We start from the raw sequence: 25,812 nt of genomic DNA, 5'->3' as shown, positions 1-25,812 counted from the left end.
GTTTTTTTTAAAGAGAACAAGCAGATACAACTCAAAGACTCACTTGGAATCAGTCAGCCATGTGGTTTGAGTTTTAACTACGCATGTTTGTTGTTTTAATAGCTGATATTCGAGGAATGAAAAGGTCACATAATTCCAGAATGAAGTTTCACAAGATTCTGAGACAACAAATCTTCAAACAAACAAGCACCTAAAATGCAGGCCTACCTTGCTGTACCAGTTGAGGCACGGTTGGACCACATCTGGATCATCAATGCCATTAAGTTCAACATACCAGATACTAAAATTGAAGCTAGGTCCCCAGGATAAGAGTGGAACTGGAGAAGAAAGCAAAAGGAGAAAAAGGATGCGTAAATTTCAAACAACCACTGCGTTAATCTTATCAGGCTACACATTGTCCTATTTCAACAGAATGCTTTTGAACATTAAACAAAACTCAGTATTTCTGGTTTGACATAAGCTCTAGTTCATTTAAGTAAGCTAAGGAAAATTACCCAAAACGTCATCTTGAAGTTGTCATTTAAAGCAACCTGTGCCGAGCAACATTAGCACAGCAGATCATTACAAAGCAGAAGCTTGCTTTAAGCAAAAGAGCAAAAATACTATCATTTAAAACAGCTCAAAGAGGCAAGAAGCTTTGACATGGATGGGAATCACAAGCACACTAGTCACAGTATTTGCTCCTCATAGAACATGTATTTCCAGATTTGTCAGTAACAATTATTTTCCCTAACGGTGAAGAGAAGAAGCTTGAGTATCTTAAATTTTACAAAATTAGTAATGTCTGCAAGTTGTGGAGAAGGAAGGGAGGGAAAACTGTCAGCTTCCCATTTACAAAACTGTGTTTTCTTGGTTTGCTTTTTTTTTATTAAAGCTTAAACCTGTGCAGCTTTTTGGCCAATATGGTTTTAGCTGCATATTTGAACACCTACACTTAAAATACTTAATGACCCATGAAATACACTGCAGCCTCTCAGCTAAAGCTTCTCCACCGTTCTGTGTTAACATTTATGATCTTGAACTGATCTATTGATTAACCTGCAGGTTAAGGCTTAGGTTTGCTTTTCAGAGCAACTCCAGTCCCCAGAAAACTTGTGTGAACTCTGACTCCTTAAAACTGCAGTGAAATCAAGTGGTTTCAGTTCAAATACTTTTGTTTCCTTCTTATTTGACCGTAAGTGATAAACAGGAAAAGACAGTACTAGAGGTGAATGAGTAGTTACCGGCAACAGCATGGACTGCACTACTTCCTCCCTTCCACAGAAACTATTTTTGCCACAGAGAAATCACTTGGTGTCTTTCAAACCACTAGAAAAATACCACTGAGATTAACTTGTTGAACTAAGGGCTTTCTGACCTACTCCTTGAGGAAATCAAAACTAAAGTTTGTCTTAAAGCTGTTCCTGAGCTCCTAAAGGTTCGTAAGTATTTACCCTTCAAACAAGCTAGATTTATAATTTCCTGCAATGTGTTTGGGCATAAAGCACATAGTCAAACACATGATTTTCTGTTTCAAAGGGTGTTTCTATGAACATGTTGGTAAATACTTATGACAACTTCTGCAAACAGTCATCAGGAGAAAATATCTTTAGAACTAAAGATGCAAAGCAACTTTGAATATGCAATTTGTAACTGATTTTAATATCCATAAGTAGGTACTTCATGCATTACATCTCTCCAGTCCTCCTGTTCAAATATTTTCTTTCTACTTGATTGTTCAGCATACAAAGCAAGACAGTTTCAGAGCAGCTCCTAGTAAATACATGTTTGCAGAGACAGGAAAGAAGTGAAACGGTCAGGAAAACCAGGAGTCACCTGTCTTCCTTCCACATGGCACATACTCCACCCAAGAAACTTCTTTCTTGTTTAATTTTGTCCTCTGCACAAGATGAGTGCTACCATAAAACATTAGTATTTTTATAGCTAGGAACATAGAAAAAAATTAACCCTGGGTATCCCACCCAGGAAGGCAGCAGACTGACAAAATACCACATGTAAGAGCAAAATGTAACAAACCATCTTTGCTTTTTCCTCAGACCCAAACACAGACCAAGACCAAACCGAAGCTAAAGTCAGTATTTCCTCAGCTATAAAGAATCAAACACTATCCATCAGCTTCTTGTACTGAAACCCTCAACTAAACCACAGACCATAATGGAGTGAGACCATAAATTGATCGATGGTCAACCTGAGGCCAATTTCATAACACTGAGTTTACTGGGTGAAAAACCAAGCCCACATATTACCACTTTCCCATCTCATTCCAGAAGAAAAGCAGAGGTGTCCACGTCTATTTCTTTTCGGTAAACTTATAGCAACTTCTCCCAGAAAAAAATAACAATTTACCCTCTTATCTCGTAGCCAACTACAGCCTGAAAGACACATCAGGATGGGTATAAGAATCCTAGGTAGCTATCTACACAAAAACACTGCAAAGCCATCAACTTGCTCACTCCCTCAGTTCACCCCGAGCTTTCAACAGCCTTGTTTACAAAAAGGAAATACTAGAAGTGGCAATTTAAACATTGAGATTCTCGTGGTGCACTCATCTACTTGAAGGAAAAAACGCTAAATTGTACAGGGATCACAGTCTTGAACAGGCAGAGAAAACTGAATTTCACCTCTTTAAACTATTCTATATGAGCAGGAAAAGAAAGCAAACGTAAGAGTTGAAATACAACAGCATTTCTATACCCTGGGCAAAGAGCAAGTGTTCTGCTGGATCATCTCCCCCCATTCCTGAGCCTCTTCCCTGGTTCCCAGTCTACACTAAGGAGATGCCTCTCATCCTTTCATGTGCCCTCTCCTTTTTGAAGCCTCCACAAGTGTACTTAGCTCTTCAGACAAACCTCCTTTTAGAACAGCCACAATCTAAGTTAGGCCCAGAAGAAGCAGACACTACGTGCAGCACAGAAGCAGCAACAGTCACACAAACAGCAATGAGTCAGTGTGACACACCGGTCTCATTTTTATTTCCGCACATGGCTTGGAGGTACCAGAACTCTAGGACACTGGGTGTGGATATAAGCCCTCCTAGGTTCAACTCTTTCTTTTCTCACATCTCCCAATGGCCGGTTTCCATTTGTTCTCCCCTTAACTCATTTTAGACTTTTACAGCCCAGCTACACAAACCTACCAGAGCTTCTGCAACAGCTAAGAAACATCCTCCTCTAAAAATTCAACAGATACGCTACCTCCCGATACAGCTGCAACAGCCAGGTCTTAAGCTGTTCACCATTTGCCACATTGCTCTTTTCCCCTCACACACATACCTTTGAGGTGGAAACACTCTACAATCAAACTTGTTGAGCCTGAAGCCTAAAGCTCCAGTTTTTAGTCACTTCAGCACCACTTTTCGCTGCAGGTACTGCAGCAACCCACCCTGAAATACCTAGAACTGTTCAGCCCAGCTGAGTTGCTGCTGCACAGTGAGGTGCCCCGCAAAGAAGAAAAATAATAAAGATATCCCTTCCAACAGAAGGGGAAGGCATTTAGGCCACTTAAAGAGTTCTTTACCCACACAAGGATGATTTTAGTAAAGCAGTATTTCTCAATAGGAGGAAGCTATGCCTAGACAAGGACTGCAGCCCTGAATCCTGGAGAGGACAGTAGCAGAGGCATTAAACGCGGTCCAATAATTTCAAATACCTCTCAAACTAATTTCTGTGCCCCTCAACAGCAGGCAGCAGACACACACAGCACATGTTTGGAAAACTGCAGATTAAGTTGTAATCAATAAATTTAACATGGGGAGACACCCATAAAAAACGTATTGCTCTTTTCTGTTACACTCAGGTTTAAAAATATTGAAGCCTGGGTTAGTAACTCCCACCCTAGTAACAAACTGGCATGAGAACTACACCCAGCATTTCTTCAGGCTCTTTCACAGCAATCAGTCTTTACAACACTTTCTGCTTTCAAGGACACAGTGCAAAAAAAAAAAAATCTCTGCTTGGAGTAACCACAAAAACAGAGCACAAAACAAAAGCCCACAGACTAAAAAGATTGTTCTTAGATATTTTCTCCATAAGAATATATTCTTCCCTCTCCCAAGTTATTTAATGAGGTGCTACATGATATGTAAAAATTACTTGTCAAGTAGGTCAAAAGCCTGCTCAACTGGGCATTTCAGCACTAAGGAACTGAAGTTGAACTAATTAAAACAAAAAGAAGTGCAAGGCTTTTCTTGACAAAAGGAGAAAAGCTATTTTTTCTCCCATCTATGAGTCTAAGACTTCCTCTAACATGTGAGCAATGGAAATTGCATGAAGTATTTTCCCCTCTCACAGATCTACTCATGTCACGTTCCCCCTGCCCTGTCCTTCCATATAAATGCCACTGTTGTGTATAGGTCAGCACATAATCACAGGCTTATCTGCAGAATTATAAAGCAAATGCCTGATGCAAGTCACTGCCCAACTCACTCCTGCCTTCCCCAAATATGCAAACCTCACTGATAAAAGTAACTTCTGCAGTGTCAGTCTCGAAGAGTCCAAAAGGGCAGATTTGGGCCTCATGTTTACTGGCAGCATTACAAGGAACACAGCACAGTATTTCAAATTTTGAGTTGCTTTGGCTAGCAGCTTGGAAATTTTAACAAACTGAAAACATCTTCAAGCTGTGAATCTGAAAAATAACAGAATTTCATAACATCATTTTACAGTTGTTTCACAGCAAAAAAAACACTCACAACTTCATAAACAAAATGACACTCGCCATCAACTAGAGGGTTTAGTAGGTTTTGTTGAAAAGAGTATTTTCCTTCCTATCCTACCAGAGGAATTTCTTCATAGAAGTTGGCTTCAAGAAAACTCATCTCAAACGTAACTAGTGAGCAAGTGACAGTTAAATATAAATCTAATATTAAAGTAAATAACACATAATGCTTATTGCTACTTGAGGAACCCATCCCAACAAAACAAGCCATGTAGCTATTAATACCACTCATGTCATGTCAGAGAAAACATCCCGGTAGTAGAAATCAACCAGCACTTCACTTTCCTAATGCATTTCAACTTACTGCTAACACTTCCTAACACCAGAACCCATATTGCTAGTATAAATTTGCACATCCAGAGAAGTAGCTAGTAACCTTTCCGTTCCTCCCCGTAGCCCTCCAATAACAACTTGCTGGTTTTCAGCCACTGAAAAATAATGTTTCCCAAAAACCTAATGCGAGAAGCCTCATAAATACATTAAAAAAAAAATAAATTTAACTTTCCCTACACAGTCACCATTTAATTATTCCTCTGCTCCTCCTGAGGTTTCTGAAAGACACTTCCAAAAGCAGCAGCCAAAAACCAAACCCAATGAACAACCAGTTTCTTGACTTCTCTAAGAACAGGAAACACCACCATTTATGGCACACAAATGATTACTGGATTCCCAGCCAGAAGCTTTCAATTCTTCAATTAGAGGTCTTTTCCAACCTTAATGAGTCTATGATTCCAATTCCACAGACCAACATAAAGGCAGATTAAGAAAGCTATGTAGAGCAAAGGTCTCCAAGAGGAGCCCCTACACAGCCACTATCATCCAAGTCTGGGCAAAAGAATTACCCAGCACTTCAAAACATTCCTAAATTCATCTAAATTAGTCAACAGGATCTTATCTCATTTTTCAACAACTACTTCCTTGCTCTAATTTTAACCTTAAACATCTAGTTTAAAACCCATCATTCTTTTACTATCTCAGTAGGTAGAAGGGGAAGATAACTTTTCTGAGCTATGAAAAGCTGAAAGGCTCTAAATTATTGAACTAAATCCAACCAGTATCACTGATGGCCACTTTAAGACCCTCTGGCCTGCATGAAGCAAGGAAGAGAGATCCTCACCTGCTCCCATCACAAGTCACAGCCACTGGCCTTCGTCAGCAGCAACTTTAGCAAGCTTTAGAGAAACAAGGTTAGACATCATGGAGTAGAGATCTCCTCTGCCCCTGGATGTCATCTTCAGCCAGAGATGAGACTTCATGATTAGAACAGCAGGAAGAGAACAACGAAGGCTTCTGCTGTTGCTCTGTGTTGCAAGCGTGTTTGAGAACAAAAGACTCGAACCTTTTGCAAACTCTAGGGTTATCAATGCGGAAATTTCACTGGTATTTAGCTTAATGTTTTTTGGTTTTTTTTTTTCAGAGCTCTATAAAGCAATGTATAATAGGACAGTAAGCAGCTTCTCCAGAAATTAGTTGACTCAACAACTGTACTCTGAAAATTATTGTATTTCACTTTCATTCCCCAGGATTTCAATTATGAGGCTAGTATTTCTTAGTAACAGGACTTCACTGTGTTCCAATCTAACCACTCTAAAAGATCATGAAATGGAACAGCTATTGTGGATACTTTGCCTGAGTACAATGAAGTCACAAGTGCCAAGACTGGCACAAGTATAAGAAGAGATTATTTTCTACTCAGAATGCTGAAAAAATGCATTTACCTATCTTAATGAATCGACAGGGGAACATCTGTTCATCAATTTTATGCTTCAAGGTGAATGTTTCTTTGTTATAATCATTCTTTAAGCCACTGTGGGAAAAAATAAATAAGGTTACTAAATCTTACCTTGCGTTTATTAGCTAGTCCTAAAATACAATCTAGGTCATGCCTGAAATGCGAAGCGTGTTTTATATTACTATGAATCATAAGTACGCATGCTGGACCAATGCCTGGACTGCTATCCACCATCTTATCTCCCTGGAAGGCAGCACTGGCAAGTGGTTTCAGGAGGGCACTGACAAGGGATCAGTGCTGCTCCTCTGTGTCTGCAACCCTGTGACTTCACCGAATGATCTGACCGGACTGCGCTTTTCTGTTTTCAAGAGGGAGATGGAGCAGCTCTCAGAAACATTACACTGCCAAAGTGCTTTCTGATCCATTCGCTGATGTTACTTTATAAAAATATTGAATATTTAGTATAATGGATCAAAACTCTTAAGGCCGTTTTTACTAAAGATGCAAGTACAGGTCCCAAAATAAGGATTTTTATTAAACTTCAGAACAACTGAAATGACATTAAATATCAATAATTACTATGCTACTAAGACCTCTTCCCCCACAATTCTAGAGCAATAAAGTCAAAATTACAAGACTTCTCTATCTAAAGAGGGCAGAAGAGTTGTGCCTAGTTTCTATAAGGTCCTGAAGGATACCTGCAACAAGAACTTCCCATGTTTCTCCATGGCTATTCTGCTTGACTACAGATGATGCACATCCAGACGTTCTCTGGAGGTGGAATTTCCTTCTGTAGGTCTCCAAAAATAGACTAGTTCTTGCTACATATTCCTCTTGTATTCCTAGATATTTAAATACCATTTTTTTTTTCTGAGACAGAAGACTCCTTAAAGGGCCCTTGCAAATTTACATTAGCAACTACTCAGAAGCTCAGGATAGCCTGAATAGCCAAAACCCTCTTTTCTTTAGTCCCTATCAGTACAACTACCAAACAAATCAAATTAAACAAAGGAAAACATGGGTTTTCCATTTGGCTATTTGACTTATTTACCTATTTGAAGAAAGGCAGAGCAGCTGACTGGTTCAGACTTTTACAGCTGCAACGTGACATAGGCAGGTTATTCGGGCCTTTAAAAGTTACTTTAAGTTACCCACACCTGGGGAATGATTTCTCTTGTGCCTCAAGCTCAAAGAAGAAAGAATCGCAATCCAGGAACATTGCACCCTGCTCTCAGCTCTTCCAAATCTCAGCGTTTGCTCTCCACAAATCCTCTGTGGTTAGAGCAGAATAAGGAAGGCTTCCTGGAGCAAGTGTTGGGATTGCTGCTCTCTGACCTGACCATAAACACAAGGGCAGCTTATTGCAAGATCACAACCACAGCTCTATTACACTGTAGCCACGTGTCTGTTTGGGAGTGAAGGGGAAGAGTATTTTGGTCCAGCCTTTATCATTGCCATAGCTGAAATCACATCTTACCTGGATAAGAGATCTGTCATGTTTTCCTCATTCATCCCACCAAAGACTTTAAACTTCTTTAAATTGCAGACATGCGTTTTCTCGTATTTACCAAAAGTGATACTCTGGACTATGGCAGGTCTTTCAAGTTTCAGAATCAAATACTGTGGAAGAGAGAAGAGTGAATTGTAATATTAAAGCCAAGGCTGCAAAACACAAAGGGATAAGCATTACAGCCTTCAAAAACTCAATTTACAAAGCCAGAGGATGAAAGCCAGGATGATTCTTCCCCATTATTGTACTATGCCTTTTTGTTCCTGGAATGAAGCAAAGTTTTTTTAGGAATATTACTTGAAAAGCAGCTTATCCGAGAAAAGAATTGGTTGAACTACCTATTCCTAGCATTTCTATTCGGAACTTATATACACTTCTCCAAGCTGGATGCAAGACTTCCTGAAACCTGGCAAATAGGCTCAAACTACAGAGAGTGATGATTCAAACACCCACCACAGAGTGAAATGAAACCTAAACTGAATACACAATTAGATAAATACAGTATGTTCCACATGCTAAGAGAACATCAAATTACTTCTCTCTGGGCTGACAGTATTTAACTACTGAACACAGACTAGGTTTGATGTGTGGCTAACATAGGAACCAACTGCTTATTAACCATAACCAAATAACACCAAGCCATTTAACTGACAATAAAGAGGCTTTACACAGAAAACGATGAAAACCTCCCTTGCGAGCATTTGCTCCCCCCCTACACAGAAATCCTCTTCAGAGTGTATTACTCAGATTATTTATATTCAAGTGCCAGCTACCAGCTTCACCAGTGCTGCTGCAGGAAAAGATCTGTTCCATTTGAGAAGCATATGCAGAGAAGCGCTTGTACCTTTCACCGTGGACCACTGAGCACCAAGTTCATTTAACCTTCCCCTACAAACAGGTCTTGAAGGGAGCCTGGAGACATTCTGTCTTGCAGAATACATCAGGTTTTATACCTGAAAATGACGTGTTTCATTCTCTTCCCTAACTTCTCAGAAATAAGCAGTACATGGAGAAACAAGACTAAGCGCAGAATCAAAATTAGTCATCATGATAGATTTCGTTACAAAACCTTGTGATCGAGACTACAGTACAAGCTGATCTGTAAGGCGTTGTAGCACTTCTCCCACTGCAGGCGCTGCTGGTGGCCCTTTCCTTCAAGAACAGCACTGCCAAGCCAAACATGATGCAGTATTTTGAGGTTTTTATTGACATCAAATAGAGTATTTATATGCGTGTGGCTGCTTTCTATGGTTCCTGAGTACAGACCAGTGCCATGGGTGTCACTGTTCTGCTAAAGAGCTCCTTCAATCAGAAGTATTATCTTACCCTATAAGTGTATCTTTTTGGTGAGAAGCAGAACATGGCCTCTCCACTCATGGCCATGGCAGGGAGGTTGGACTGGATGATCTTTAAGGTCCCTTCCAACCCAAACCATTCTATGATTCTATGATTTAGACCTTAGTCTGTCATGGCCCTATAGAGCAACTAATTTTGAATCTATAAGCAGCAGCAATGTTGTTCTAGAGAGTGTCAGGATAAACGTGATCTCAACAGCTGGTTTTCACTACACTTAGAAAAAGCTTAGCTTAAAAGAAATAAGGTCCCTGAGGGGACCTTAAAGCACCTTTCCAGTACTTACAAGGGGTCTACAGGAAAGATGGGTAAGGGCTCTTTATCAGGAAGTGCAGAGACAGGAAGAGGTGGAATGGTTTTAAGCCGAAAGACCAGAGAATTAGATTAGATATTAAGAGCTGGATGATATTTACAGTTCCTTCCAGCACAAACCGTTCTATGATTCTAGGAAATACTCGTGTCTGTAGCGGTTACAGTTTATAATCCATGCTTTTGTCTCAAAGTACTTCCCAAACTTCAGAAAAAAACAAAGTTCCATACAGAAAACTGTTTTTCTAAAGCAGAGAAAATGAAAGGATGAGCAAAAGAACAGTTCTGTAATGAACAAGGCAGTACTTGATACATGGCACAGCCCACTGCCAAAATTCCCGTGTGGAACAGACAATACACAACAACGTCTAAGAACTCCTCCTACACTGTCATATCTTCCCTGCAGACTTCTCCCTCAGCTGAAAAGTGAAGCTAGCCCTACCAGCATCAGCAACTGCAACTCTTAATCTTGCTGGAATCACAAAGCTAATTCCTGGGTCACAAAGACATACTTTCTCAAGTAGTACACAAGAGCTGCAAGAGCTTGGCATAAACATCATCCTGCATTATTCAATTCTAACCCTAAATTAAGGGAGAGAAAAACAGGACTGCAGTTAAATCCTTTATCTTGGCACACAGGCCTAGAAGGGAGCAAGACACGGCAATTACTCCACACAGCTAGCAGCGATTTCTTAAACCTGCAGACAGAGAAGGAACTCTGCAGCCCTGCTTCCTGCTGAGTCAGGCGGAGGTTACAGAAAATATAAGCACAGGTTGTGAATTTATCAGTTGACTGACAGGGAAACAAACGACAGGTTTGCTTTAAAGCCCAGGGCCCAATACCTATACCTGTGTATGCACTTTATACACACACATATATACATATAAAGACATACAGAGATACACTTTTTTGGTTTTATATACAAACAAACACTGCTGCTACTGTGGGTTCTGGCTACAAATCTCACTGGTGCTGAAAAAAACACATTGCCTCAAGAGCTGCAAACAGCTGGCAGCACGGATATTTTTGGACTGCTACCAAGACCCTAGAGGTGACAGACTACTCTCTATAGCTTTGAAGGAAGGGATAGAAGTGTAGATAAGATCAAGTGATTTATTCAACCGGAGAGAACATGTCTAGGAGATTTCAGACAAATACATAATACCAATATATTCTGACACCTTTCTGTCCTGTTGCTGTAAGTAACATCAGTATGTTCTACAACCAAGTACTCACAAAGTATTTAAAAAATCCAAATTACAACAGAAATGTTTTCTCATCACAGGCATGCCACACAGACACTATTTGGAGTAACTGTGCAACAACCTTAGCCTAATTGTTAAACCGCAATACAACACTTAAAGATGCTACAAAATATTACAACTTCTGGTTTGTGATTAAATGCATTTGTAAGTGAAGATGCACAAAGAGCAGAGTAAGTCACGTACAGCACTTCAGCACCTCAACAGCTTGTTACTGTTTTGTTACCCAAAAAGGCAGATCCAGTCCCATCACACTGGGAGCTACAGCAAAATTCCAATTTTTTTTTAAGCTTTCGTCTGTGCTACCATTTGACGACAACCATATGCACGCTTCTGCATCACACAACTGAGTGTAAACTTTATTAATGTACTATGTACTTTAAATGATCTACACAGCAAGATGGAAATCAAGGGAAGAAAACTGGTCTTTCTCACATGAAGAACTGAAACCAACTGTTCGGGTAGTGCCACTAACTTTATCCATATGCTCTTTAACTGTTCAAAATCTACATTTCCACATCAAATATCACTGGACTAGATTCAAGACTGCAGCACACAGGCTGTCCGTGCATTAGAGTCACAAGGTACCTTATTAGTTTCTTTCTTTTCAATCATTTCTGCTCAAGCATTTTTTATTAGGGAGCGGTAAAGCTTGTATTGCATATGAAAATAAAATAACAGGGGCTGCCGTTGTCTTCTACACAAACCTACCCATAGCTTTTGCAATTAAGCTTGTGGCTAAATAAAAATCTATCCTTTTGTTCTACGCATGATTAATCAAGCCACTCAGGGGAATTAAATGTTCTTCTGCACATACTCTAAGTCAGATCATCACTGGAGCCATCAGGGCGAGAATTTACAACGGGGCTGCGCTCTTCAGCGTTACCAGTCTTACTGCTTCACACTTCCTATGTAAGCCTAGAACCAGTTTAAAAATAAAATGATCAGCCCTCTTCTGCCTGAATAGGTTACTAAATAACAGGTTTGTTATTGAATATATAATTTCTGGGTCATTCTATTTCAAGACTCAAGGAAGATATCTAGTTTAATAAACAGAAAAACAGCTGTCTCATGTATTTCCTTTCACTGGCACTCATTAATAACCAACTGCTGGCTTTCATGGCCACAAGAATTATTTTACTCTACCATACTCATAAAGCTAGGAAAACTCGGTACCAAATGCAGTCACGAGACAGCATTTCAAACATCTAGATTTTCATTTCCTTTCCCTTTTCAAAAAGGTTTGATACCGATGCCAGCTCATTTACTGCAAAGCATGGATCTTTGTTGAGCTCCTGAATACATCCTAAGATTTTTACCTATGTTCTTCAGATTCGTGCTCATCCTAGCAAGAGAAACGTTCTTAAAGCGAAGCTTCCTGGAGAGGTTTTGTTTCACTCAACAAGGGAAGATGATAAACCAAGTTTTAGGAACTCACTCACATTTTTGGCTCTCAGCCAGCACAGCACTACCACCTCAGCAGGGAATTGCTAAACCCTTACATAAAGGTGAGACACTGATGAGACAAACACAGCGATTAGGCTGCTTATTGAAATATCTCAAGGCACGTTCCAGTGAGCATGAGTGACAGTAGCCCTCGTGCTGCGTCAGCCCTAGTTTCAGCCATCTGAAAGTCTGAAACAAGGAAAGCTTTATTTTGTCAAGTTTTAGTTCACTTCCTGTCCTGGGCTATTATGGCCACCCACACATTTGAACAAGTGCGTCACTACCAAAGTGACCAATTTTTAAATGAAGTGATGTTAACACACAAGCTACAAAATGCTTTGCAATTTCACCTTCCATTGGATACACAATGTTTATTCTGAGGATTAAAATTCACGTATATATCATCATTTTTTGGAATATGAAATACTCAACTTCTAAGATCAAGCAACTCATTTTCCCCCAGCTTCTCTTCTCACCACACTTACCATTCAGTCAGCCACTATTTCAACTGAAGTTTTCCAAGCTCAGAATCTGCCTTAAGAACATCAACCATCTGCACAAATGAGGAAGCAGAAAACCTGTGCAACAGTTCTACCTGCAGAAAATGTGGCAGCCTTACAAGAACTCGCTGTTTTGAGCAAAATGCAACCAAGTCTGAAGTTCTTTTGCCAAGTGTGAGACACCACCATTGGAACTGTTTCTCTCTATATACACAGAAATAAAACGTGCGTTCTTTGCATGCAGGCCTCTTCTGCAACTTTTAATTCCCCATTCTCTCTTACCAGTTAATTTTTCAACAGAGAAGTTACAGTGTAAAAAATGCTTTATATGAATAATTTAACTCCAGTTAGAAGGATGAGAATTAGCTAATGTACATATTAGAAATACTGCTAATAGATCATCTCTCACACACAGCGCTCAGGATTGGGCTTGCTGAGCACACAAGCCACCGCACAGCATTTTACAGTCTCACTGCTGGATACAGAAATGCAAGTGAGAGGAATCCAGCAGGATGGCCTTCTCCACTTAGGCAGTCAGGTTTTCTGTTGGCTTTGTGTTTAAATAATACAGAATAAAACTCACATACCGCCTTGCCAATTTCAGTTGCCACTACAAAGACTAACTTTTCGCAAGTCAGATCAAAGTATCTCAAATCTGGATACCACATATATATCAATATATGTGAGATAAGTGTATATATATGTATAAGTATAGGGTAACATTAATTCACCTCTCTCCTATCAAAAATTTGGTTTAAATGATTTGCTTACATGGGGCACTGCCCAGTTCTCCAGAGTTAGATGCAGTAATTCCACAACAGCATCTTAAAATCATAGAATCATTAGGGTTGGAAACGACCTCTAAGATCATCCAGTCCAACTGTCAGCCCAACACCACTGTGCCTAAACCATGTCCCAAAGCACCACATACACTTTTTTTTTAACACCTGCTGAGACAGTGACTCCACCACATCCCTGGAGAGTCTGTTCCAGTGCTTCACCACTCTTTTGGTAAAGAATTTTTTTCTAATATTCATTTTAAATCTCCCCTGGCACAATTTGAGGCCATTTCCTCCGTCCTATCACTTGTTACTTGGAAAAAGAGACCAACACCAATCTTGCTACAAGCTCCTTTCAGGTAGCTATAGACAGCGATAAGGTCTCCCCTCAGCCTCCTCTTCTCCAGGCTAAACAATCTCAGCTCCCTCAGCCACTCCCCATAAGACTTGTTCTCTAGACCCTTTTCCAGCTTCACTGCCCTTCTCTGGACACGCTTCAGCAGCTCAACGTCTTTCCTGCACTGAGGGGCCCAAAATCGAACACAGGATTCAAGGTGCAGCTTCACCAACGCCAAGTACAGAGGCACAACCATTTCTCTAGTCCTGCTGACCATACTATTTTTGATACAAGCCAGGATGCTGTTGGCCTTCTTAGTCACCTGAGCGCATTGCTGGCTCATCTTCATTCAGGCGATGATCAACACACATAACATCATTGGAAGACAATTCTTTAACAAGCTCACATGGTTTGTACGTAAGTTACTCTATCTATTCTCTGTTTGATCGACATGCTTAAATATAACTTCTATCCTTAAAGCTGACAAGCTGTGATACGTTGGGAATATTCTAAAGCAACCAGCTACATGAGATGTATTCCCATCCCAGAATAAGGGTTTTAAAAGCACAAAATATTCAGGATGGCTGAGAAAAATGAAAGAGCAGCTTTCAGCAACAACTAAGAGCACCTCTGGTGAAAAATACAGTCCAAAGCTAAACGAAAAACCAAACTTGCTGTGTAACAAGAGCCCAAAGAAAAACGTGGTTCCTGAACAGACAGCACCATCTGCAATACAATACATGCTCAATGCTCACTACCCTGCTATCAATAATTCCTAGATAGACTAAAATCGCTTCAGGCTGTGGATTAAATTCCTATGCTGTTTATCAAAATGTATATATGTAAAAAAAAAAATTACAAGAGCAGGATGGGCACAGAGGCATAGAGAGGATCAAAATCATTAGTCTTCACAAGCAGGTTTATGAAACATGTTAATGGAATAAACAGAATAGTTTCCCCTCTCCTCCTAAAAGCCTCCACAGCACTATGGAACACTAGTAAAAATCCAGATGAAAGCCTTTCCGCCGGATGAGATGACCTGCTGGTACAGGGAGCCACCTGTCTAGACAACAGATTTTTAACTTAACTTCAAAGCAAAGTAGCAAGATTTACCTAGAGAAAAATTCTGTGTGGATTAACTCGCGCGGAACAGTTGGATCAAATGATCTTATAGGTAGATAAACAGACAGAACTGTGCATGAGCGAGATACCGCCCAACACACGCTGCTGTAAAACAGTATTTTAAAAAAAAAAAGAATTTAAACCAATTAGTTTAAGAGATACAGAACCCGAACAAACAGTATTGGAATAATAAGGTACGGATCTAGCATAAAGAGAAGGACCACACATTTATTGGAGAAAAAAAATTAATTATAAAGATAAGCAGACTTTTTTTCTGGATAATCTAACAATCTAATTAACAGTGAAAAAGCAAATTAGATGCTAAAATGAATACAAATCTTATTTTAATAAGGTGATTAAGCAGCAGAAAAGGTGACATTCATGTCTCTTTAAACAGAGTCTACATTTCTAAATGTGCTATTAGGGGAAACAAATAGAAGCTCCTTAGATCTAGGATTCAAGGCCAGCAATCTACAACAGTTTCCAGTAGTGCTGACAAAGGGGGACCTGCATGCCTCATTAGCAGCTTAATCTAACCATAAGGTTAGATTATTTCCAGTACAACTGCAACTGTCAGGGATGAAAAGCAAAATTTCCCCTGCAAAAAAGCATTTCTTGAAAGATCACAAATAAACTGCAGGAAATGTAAATACTTAATGTACCAACAAACTACATTTTACTGAGAGAAGGTAGGCTACAAAGGCCATCTATATAAACATAAATAAATAATAAATAATTAATAATAATAATAATAATAGTAAATAAATAAATGGTGGCAGCCTACACTTAAAACACAAACTCAGCATACACTAAGTTGTACAACACAGCTATGCAGTTGGAGAGATTCAGATGCTTACCTGGGGAGGATAATTGCTTTCTGAAGACCATCTCGAGGACTGATCGTTGGGCTTATCCACCAATATATTCCTATAAAATGAGGAGACAGAAGTAATTTAAATAACAGCCACATTGTTTACAGCTACAGAAAGTTCTAGCATACATCCAGATCAGCGACATTCTCATGCAACTACCTAAGTCGCTAGGCAGAGACCAAGGTTCTCCCCCTCTTTTATTACAAATGTTCTACATCCCTACTTCACAGGATCCCTCCAGCCTTTGTGGTTGTGAAATGGAGCTCCACGTTGCAAAACAAAAAAAAAAAAATCCAAATTGTGAAATAAATGTAAAACAGATTAATTTATGAAGGCTTGAGTCCACAATGAAGTGGAAAAAATGGTCTCATCCACCTCAACTGCAATGTAAGAATTTTTCAATAAGATTAAAATGATCAGCAGTAGAACAGTTGAAAAGCCAAGAACTGTCCTTAACTAGACAGGCAATACAGGAACAAAGAGAGAGAACTGCTAACCTACTTAAGCCTTCTCAAAGCATGGAAGAACACCATCTATCTCATGCCAAATCGTAACAAGTATTTTTCATATGAGCTACAAGCCCAGAACACCACACAGGAAAGCAGAAGTTCAGCTCTAGCTGGCAAAATTACCTCTGCACTGCTTTCTTATGGTTTCGAAAAGCACAGCATTTAGGTAATGAACGAATTCAGAATAGTTTTCTGCTAAAATGAAATAGATTCATCATGAAATCACACGAAGGATTTACCTTTCCCTCTCCCATCACCACATGGTGAAGCTCATTTCCCAGATTAAATTAAAACCTAAAAAATCCTCCCTAAAATACATGAAACTTTTGGGGAGGCAAGGCTGCACCAGCTGCTGGGCAGGGCTTATGAGCTCTACCATGTCCAGCTCATGAACTCGCCACCTCATAAAACTTATGTAAAAAGAATGAAGCAGTCATCAAAAGGCTTATGCCATCTCCATCTGCTGTGTAGGAGGAAAAGAACACGAGCATCTGGATTACTACAAAGGACTGGAAGAAAAAGTGCTCATATAAAAGCTCCAAAGGGAAAGAGGTTAAGTCAGAGGTTGAGCATTAACAGAGAAATTAGCTCGCTCTTTCCACATCAGGCAGACCAAAATCAACACACTAGCAACGGTATCCAAGCAGTCCCACGCCGTGACATGGGAGACAGCAAGGAGCAAGACCAGGGTGGCCTTTAAAATACATATATTTTAGAGAGCTGGACTAGCGGCTGTCCATCCACAGGCTTTGCAAGAAGCGTGTCAAGGTTTTTACATGGATAGGAACAAAACTGAAGTTCCCTCTACCTTAAAGCTAGTTTCCACCACAGCATGGTATTTATTAACAGTGATGCCAGCGCTGGCCCAAGCCTGCAGCTGGTTTATTCACACATGCTTTGTGGGGAAAACGCATTTGAACAGCACAGGGACACGCAGTACCCTTGTGCTCCAACCGCGTCAAAATACGAAAGGTGAAGCCACTTGGCTGCATAATTAAACATCCGACTAAGTACATCTAGTTTGCAGCATGAAGAGGCTCAACTCTGAGAGAAAACCCAGCCCCTGTCTTTAATTACAACAAGGACAAAATGAACCAAACAAATCAAATGGGAGAATTTCGGAACTAATGAGACACAGATTTCTAATAAAAGTTGCCAGTCTCAAAGCTAAGTCACCATTCGAAACCAAACCACACTTGTTATGAGAAAAATCGTACCTGCAGCCTCCTATACCACGCCACAGGCAAGGTAAAAGGATATTTAGGAATTTCTTAATAGCTTTTACTATCTGGAGAGAAAGAATAAAATGCTAAACTTGAAGGAGAAACGTATCTTATATTAAATACTTCAGGGACACGAAGGCAGATAAAACCACATAACACTGTATGGCTTTTCTCCTTTAAGGAACTTCATTCCAGCACACAAGAAGACAATTTACCCTACAGAATACATTTTATTTATGATGCTATTACATTTGTTTAAACATTAGACAATCACCTCCTCATACATTGAGCAACATTTGCAGGAATTGGCACTGTTGCATGGTCAGATAATGCCCTGCTGGAAAGAGGCATTTTATAACTGGGACAGATCCCAAAGATTGTATTTTTAGAAGTAGATTTGTTTGCTTCTCCAGGTTAAAGATCAGTTTGCCACAATAAAAGAGGACCTCAATCAGTACAGCTAGACAAGATAAAAATCCTTCTGCAGAGAGAAAGAAGGGACAGGCAGCTCACACAATTAAAGCTTAAGAGAATTTTAAAAGATAAAGATAGTGTCAATGGAGTTATAAATATGTTTGAAAATACATGGGTTCTTAATTTATTAAGATTAAACAAACATTGAAGACAACAGTCCATATGTAGAAAGTCAATTTACCCATAATGGTTTAGGAAAATTTATAGGCTTGGAGGAATTCAAGCATTCCAGCAGTCATGAGACAGTAAGAAACAAATGCATATCCTAATGACAGGCAACTTTTTCCATGTAAAGCCCTTCTTCTGGACATCACAACACTCTCACACAGTACATGTAAGCAGGCTTTTCAGATATGACTTCTAGATTAAAATCTGAGAAACTTTAGAAGTGAAAAGTCCATTAACTCGATGACTTTCCATATAATTTTCAGAAGGCATTAAAAAAAGTTACTTTTAAGCCCTTGAGCCACTGCAAGTGCCAGAGTTTTACGCAAGCTTTTCCTGTGAAAAGAGCAACCCACTAAACGCAGTTTGAGATAACTCAATCATAAACTGTACATAGAAGATCTAGTCTAGCATAATTCTACAATGCTGCCAAGAGGGACCATTCCACCCATTCACGTCTGATCCTTCCCCTCCGCCACACTAGCAGCTATAATAAAGATTAGCATAAATAACTCCTTTAGTCAGATCAGTACTCCAGTTCTGAGTACTGCTCGTGCCAGCACAAACAGAGAAAAGGAGATGAGCATCTGGATTTGGACTCAGGGTTCACGCTGGACTGAACTCCTAAAACAACTCTCTCACTGGCAAGTAACTCTAGAAAAAATGAGATGTCCTGGTAACTCTGCCATTTTGTGGGCGATCCTACCCCACACTAAAAGCTAGGCAGAAGGAGCCTTTTTATTTGTGATGCAAACAGTAATATATCCAGAGGCACTTCTGCTGTGCCTTAAATTCATAACCTAGCTTCCCCCACAGCTATCAGCATCTAAGCCTTACCATAAGCATTCCCACTGCTAAATAAGAGAAGCCGATCATTGCAGCTGCTCTGTGTAGAAAGCCCTCTTGGCAGAACACAGTCGAAGTTTCTTTTTATTATCCATGCAGACGCTGGTCCTGCAACTGCTGGAAGTAGATAATTTTTCCTTTTACCAACACAGAAACGATCATATCTGTTGTACCAACCGCTGGCTGATCTCTGCTGGAATTACAGAGATGTCCCCACACTCGGTATTACCAGAGCACTCCTCTGTGCAAAGAGCTCTGTGGTTCAGGCATGACAGTCACCAAGGGAGAGTTTTTCTTTCCTCTGGGAGGGGAGGAAGGGAGAAACAAGATGACTTCGCAGAATATGCTGCAAATTAGGTTTAAGGCTGCTATAATTTGCATCTAACCTAAATATTTTCATGAGACTGCTATTAAAGAAATCCATGATTTTAGGAATGAGTCCTTAAGAATAAACAAATCCAAAACACTAGCTTTGCTTGGCACATTCAAAAGGCTCTTCAGAAAGCAGCTGTGCAGAAAAGGGCACACGCGACTCCAAGAAGACTTGGAACTCGGACACAGCTCTTCTCAAAAATCACCAAGGTACCACGCTATTAAACTGAAAAAAGCATTTGGAGCGCTACGAAAACAGAGTGTGACCAAAAACGGACAAAGCGCTTTCTTCAGGGTCGTCCACGTGAGGATTCTCTCATCTTTTTGCTACAACCATCCCAAACCAGCCTGTCAGGAATGCAGCCACTAGAACACACTGACTAAAATTTCCACGTTATAGAAGACTGTAAGATGTGATGGGCCAACTATTTCAAACATGCGGAACCATCACAGCAGTCGGTGCAAAGCATCAGTGTGGATACTCTTGCCCAGCCTGGACACTAGAATGTACACACAGCCTTCACCAAGAAAAACAGCAAAAAAAAAAGTCACAACAAAAAAAAACTCTATTCCATGGATCTGGAAAGAACTAGAGACCTTTTTCTCCTGCAACTCCCAGAAACTCGGTGCACTAATGCTGGTTTCAAACCACCCAGCTGCAATGTTTAAAAAGCTAGAGGCACCTATGGCTCTACCCAAAAGCAGTTCAAAAAAGCTTTTTAGATTTTGTTATAAAGTTTTTCCCCTTTCTGTTGAAAAAGTTTTCTGCCTAGAATGGCATAAGGACATGAAGTCATGAAAATGTCTTGGTTGAAATAGTAAAACATGCAGAGTAATTATGCAGAATGCAGACACATTCAGGAAACAAGGTTTGGGGCTTTAGGTGTTGCTTCTTAGTTTTGCATTTTTTAAAACATAGCCCTTCTTAAACTTACTGCTAAGAAGTACAGGAGGACCTCCTGCATGGTACAACAAAGTCTGAGTTAAACACGAACACAAATGTGCAACTTTAAATACTATACTGTTATCATAGAATCACTGGGTTGGAAAAGCGATCTGAGATCATCAAGTCCAACTGTACTTATTTGCCACTAAACCATATCTTTAAGTACGTCATCTATCAGTCTTTTAAATACCTCTAGGGATGGTGACTCAACCACCTCCCCTGGGCAGCTTCTGCGAGTGCCTGATGACCCTTTTGGTGAAAAATCTTTTCCTAATGTTAATCTGAACCTCCCCGGGCACAGCTTGAGGCCATTTCCCCTTGTCCTATACATCTGTCACTTGAGAGAAGAAGCCAGCACCCTCCCCTCTACAAACACCTTTCAGGTAGTTGTAGACAGCGACAAGGTCTCCCCTCAGCCTCCTCTTCTCCAGGCTAAACAACCAAAGTCTCCTCAGCTGTTCCTCACAAGACTTGTTCTCCAGCCCCTTCACCAGCTTTGTTGCTCTTCTCTGGACGTGCTCCAGAACCTCAACATTCTCTTGCAGGGAAGGGCCCAGAACTGAACACAGTATTCGAGGTGCAGCCTCACCAGTGCCAAGTCCAGGGGCAGAATAACCTTCCTGGCCCTTCTGGTCATGCTGTTTCTGATACAGTCCAAGATGTGAAATGTGTTAAGTTAGCAAGTGTCACAACGTTTACTGCTCAAATTTGCTTTCACCTCCTCAGCATCAGAGTTTCACAAAAACTTCCAGTTCACTAGAGATTTGCTTCTACCAGAAGTAAAATTGCTAAGCAGGTACACCATACAAAAATAAACCAATTCATTTAGCAATCACTTGACAAATGTACTTGTCACATCACAGCTACCTATACAGGACAACAAAACAGGTGTCACTTAGTCTTGACCCAGAAATAGTTCCATTAAAACCAGTTTCCCAATTATTTCTTTCAATTAACAGGGTTTTTTTCTTTAAGCTGCCTCTCATCACTGTCAGCCCAAAGGTGCGCAAAGGTCTTCGCTAAAAAATAAACTGCTTCTTAAACACAAAATGTTGCAGATGTCTCTAGTAACGCAAGTTAAAAATTAACTCTCCCCATCTAATCAAGAGTTATTAAACAAGATATTTCCGATTCATCATTGCTTCCTCCAGACACAACAGGAATTAAATGTTACCCATAGTGACTAAAACTGCAGTAGGATAGTGAATTCCTAGCAAGTTATCAGAGCCTGGTAAATAACTTCTATTCTGGTGACATTCAACATCCTTAAATCACGGATTAAACTTTTGACTGTATCACAGCAGTGAGTAACTCAAGTCCTTAGCAGCAAGAGCTCTCAGCTCCAACTTCAGCGTCAGCACAGCAGAAGAAAAAAGGGGAGAAAAAATAGAATAAAGCCAAACTTATTTGCTTAAACAGGTAACCACAGTAATTTCGTACATCCCAGTTGATTACCAGACTAATTGTTCCAATGTTCAGAGATTATAGTTTAGATGCAATTTAACTGGTAAGTGATGCTGAACATTCAAGCTTAAAGATTATTGCTGTTTGTTCTCTCCCCGCACTAGCTTTGGTTTTAACTTCAAGATTTGCTAGATCATTGAAACAACAGATCTTTTCCATGTACTTAAAGTCTATCTACTTTTTGAAAAGAAAATAACTTAAGACGCTGACAAAATCAGCAAATATACAGACTGTTTCACCTGATCATCTTCATGAATTTATAATAGTGAATATAAGATTATCTGGAACCTTTTCTTCTGCCCGTTTCTTCTTACACTCAGTGTTCACTTCTACACATCTAAACCACAAGAATATTTGTAATCCAGCCTGAAGTAGTAACTCAAGACCGTAGCGTGCATGCAGCTTAGCCTATGAGAGGTTCCAGGAGGTCCATGAGCAGAAATAAACCCCTGCCTTAATCATAGAATGGTTTGGGCTGGAAGGGAGCTTAGAGATCACCCAGTTCCACCCCCCTGCAATGGGCAGGGACACCTCCCATCAGACCAGGCTGCTCAGGGCCCCATCCAACCTGGGCTTGATCACTTCCAGGGATGGGGCATCCACAGCTTCCCTGGGAAACCTAAGCGAGTGCCTCATCACCCTCATCACGAAGAATTTCTTCCTAATCTCTAAACTAAATCTTCCCCCTTCCAATTTAAAGACAGTCCCCCTTGCCCTACCACTAGACGGCCTTGTCCAAAAGACCCAGAATAGGCTGAATTCTACCCTGCAATATTCAAGGAAAAAGATGAAGATATTAGACTCCAGCTCACTGGATTTGTAGCCAACAAACAAAAAACTGTAGTAGAACCTGCCAGAGTTTAAGACATCACCAGCTGCTGCCACTTTCTAACAAAGTTCAGTTTATATTTTTAAAAAAATCTCACGTCTTGGTGGGAAAATAGTTTAGACAGCGTGTGAAAACAGGGATTTCTACTGTCAGCAATCACCAGAACAGCTACTGAACTGACGTTTCCCAAACCTTCCACAATACTGGTGATGTAGCTCACTTCAGTACCACGTTGCTCTTAGTTCTCATTTCCAAAAGCATCTCCTTGGAAAGGGACAGACGCTTCACAAGAAGAGCAGAGGAAAGCCATGTCTAGCACACATCTCTGTAAATCCCCTATGCTATTTTGGAAGCATCACAAACTTAGTGGAGTCATTTTGTTTGATTTACACACATACGGAAAAATTTTACGAAGGCAAGAAGGTAGATTTAGGTCTTCCATGATTTCACAGCATTGCGACAATGCTCTTACAAGGTAAAATACTATTAATATTTCCACTTGAAGGACGATTCACAAAACAGATCAAGTGCTTACATGTAAAGATATAAATTCCTACTGTAAGCCATAAACAGATCCTTAATATTCAACACCATTGTAACTTCACACCTAGTAAAAAGTTCACCCAAAACATGAGGCTTGTAAAAGAATTTAAAGCAGACTATGTTCCATGGAACAGGCTGAAGCCCCTCACACTCAAACTAATATCAGTTTTTCCACCAAAGCTATACAGAAAACGCTTTCTGGTTCCAGGTGGGACCACCTTCACTATAATAGTTTTCCTTTCAGAGTCATGGTTCTCTTGCTAACAATGCAGCTCTGCTTAGGGAACCCAGAAGACAAAATACTGACCTGGGAAAACAAAGAAACATCAACCTGTCATTAAGTACTGGTTATGTAGGGAATTGTGTTACAAATCAGAAACATTTGGCCCAGAGCTACGTTAGGGAATAATTCCTTATTTTGGGGTAATATAAAGAATTCCTCCTAAAGGGTACAGGAGTTCCCAAGTCAACATTACTTTCACATTTGACAATTCCCAAACTCTGTCACCAGAAAGCACTTTTTTTAGAAGACAAAATGTTTAAGTTGGCAATAGCACATCATCATGAAAGATCAGAGTGGGAACTCGTTCTGCAATTCCTTACTCACAGGTCAATTTACCTAATCCAAATTTTTTTTCTTCCATTTTCACACTGTGTTAAGAGCATCTCTTCACCAATACAACTTTCAAATGTAGACTAGGCTAGTAAATCAGTGTTTAAATAGTTATAAGAGCCAAATGTTGCTTTAAGTACGGAAAAGCACACAAGAAAAATACAGATAATCTCCTAGGCAGAGTTTCAGCATTTTTCAGGCACCTTCGCAGAGCCTGTTAAGGACATTGTGAACTCGGCAGTCAGCTGGAGGGAAGGAAGGCAGAGAGGACAGAGGAAAACATCACTGAACTCAAAATTACCAACGTGCAGTTCTTCTCCATTATCAAGACTCTGTCATTTTCCAGGAATTGCGGAACACACCAGCAGAGGAGAAGCAAGCGCAATCAACCAGTCTGCTTCTGCAGTTTAAATTCAGACAGCAGGCTGCTATCCTCAACTTAAATACATGGTTGCGATCCTTGATTCAAATTCGTCCAGGTAGTAATTTCTCAAAGATTATGTATCCTAAGTGTCAAGTAATGACTAAAATAACAAAACTAAGGTAACAAACACCTGTACATCTTCAGTGCTCCTTCCTCCCCTTCTAATAACTAGCATATTACTGAATTCAGACCCAGGTGAACCTACAGTCCACTGGTCCTATGAAATTGAGCAGGCTGTAGTCAAAAATAAAACTACATTTGGTTTTGGAGGTTTATATTAACTTGTAAGTAAAAGTCAGTCAAGGCCTGACTTGTTTTGGAAGTTTAGAACATGTTGACCTCTAGATAACTTGACTGAATCAATGCTGCACACATCACTTAATCTCAACAGGAAAATCCTGATCGCATAAAATCAACAACAGTGATAAACCTAATCATGCATTTTAACAGCGATCTGCTAAAAAGATGAATGTACAGAATAAGAAACTATATTCTTTGCCATGTAAAAAAAAAAAATCAAACAGACTGTACATGCTGTCTCAGCAATAACAACAGTTATACAAGGAAAATGTGCTCAGTTTGAAACAGTGTTTTACTCTTCAAGCAAGTAATTAGTAATCAGGAGCTAGAAAATTTTTATTAAGCTTGCAGGATATAAAGCCACATACAGAACAAATGATCCATAATCTGATCATGTTAACAACTCCTATGAAAATTTTACATTCTTAATGTTCCCCAAAAATGCCATCCCAGAAAAGGTTGAACGCTGTAGTAATACAGGCTCCACCAGGTTAGTCACACCAGGGAACCAGAGCAATTAGCATTTCACCTTCAAGCTTCTGCCAGTGAATAAAATGCTGTCTAATCACTTAAATAATGGCTATATTTTAACTGGCGCTTAAAGACATTTATTCTCCTCCAGCATTTATGCTTTTACCTGAGAAGCAAGAGCTAAGAGACCTTAATAATTTGGGGTTTTTCCACTCCCTCCACCTCTCCAACATTTTTCTTTCTCACCACTTCACCTTACTGGATACTAGAGAAGCACCTCATACTTACAGAGTTAATCTGTAGGCAACTTTATTTTCTACAGAAATATTTTGCTTTTAAATATTGAATTCCAGCTTTCAGAGAAAATTTCCAGGCTACAGAAATGATGTAAGCAAGGGGAAAAACGCCTGTCAGGCCATGAGATTGTCTAGAAACATCCAGAAAATCTACACAAATACGTGAGGAGGGGGGGAAAAAAACAACCAAAAAAACATTTTCCACTGGACACTGCAAAGGACGAGAAACAAAACTGAGAACATTTCCATACACAGGGTTCACCAGAGGGGAACAGAGTCCGTCAGCTCGCTTCATTTGCCAGTGTTTGCATTCCAGCTCTTTTCAGTAAATGTTGAAAGTATCGATCAATATCACAAAGACATCACAAGCACGTAATAACAGACAGCCAGCAGCAATG

General features: G+C 39.9%; 1 protein-coding gene across 3 annotated transcripts in view; it reads right to left on the bottom strand.

Annotated features, from left to right (window-relative positions):
* The window catches only part of MKLN1 (muskelin 1), a 120,074-nt gene that overhangs the window by 86,522 nt on the left and 7,740 nt on the right, over nt 1–25,812 (bottom strand). For 2 of the 3 annotated variants that reach the window (XM_054064968.1, XM_054064961.1), the window contains exons 1-2: nt 7,926–8,064; nt 208–317 (exon numbers count right to left, since the gene is read on the bottom strand). Coding sequence is in view for 1 of the 3 variants with exons in the window: in XM_054064953.1 (XP_053920928.1) it covers nt 208–317; nt 6,435–6,523; nt 7,926–8,068; nt 15,925–15,994 (412 nt within the window). In the remaining 2 variants the exon portion in view is untranslated. Of the gene's footprint in view, nt 1–207; nt 318–6,434; nt 6,524–7,925; nt 8,069–15,924; nt 15,995–25,812 lie in introns of those variants that run through there. The other variant, XM_054064953.1, reaches the window with a different exon arrangement.

This window comes from Cuculus canorus, chromosome 1 (assembly GCF_017976375.1).
Source record: "Cuculus canorus isolate bCucCan1 chromosome 1, bCucCan1.pri, whole genome shotgun sequence".
NCBI lineage: Eukaryota > Metazoa > Chordata > Aves > Cuculiformes > Cuculidae > Cuculus > Cuculus canorus.
Note: the sequence above shows the minus strand (reverse complement) of the source record. Positions and strands in the feature narration are given on the sequence as shown.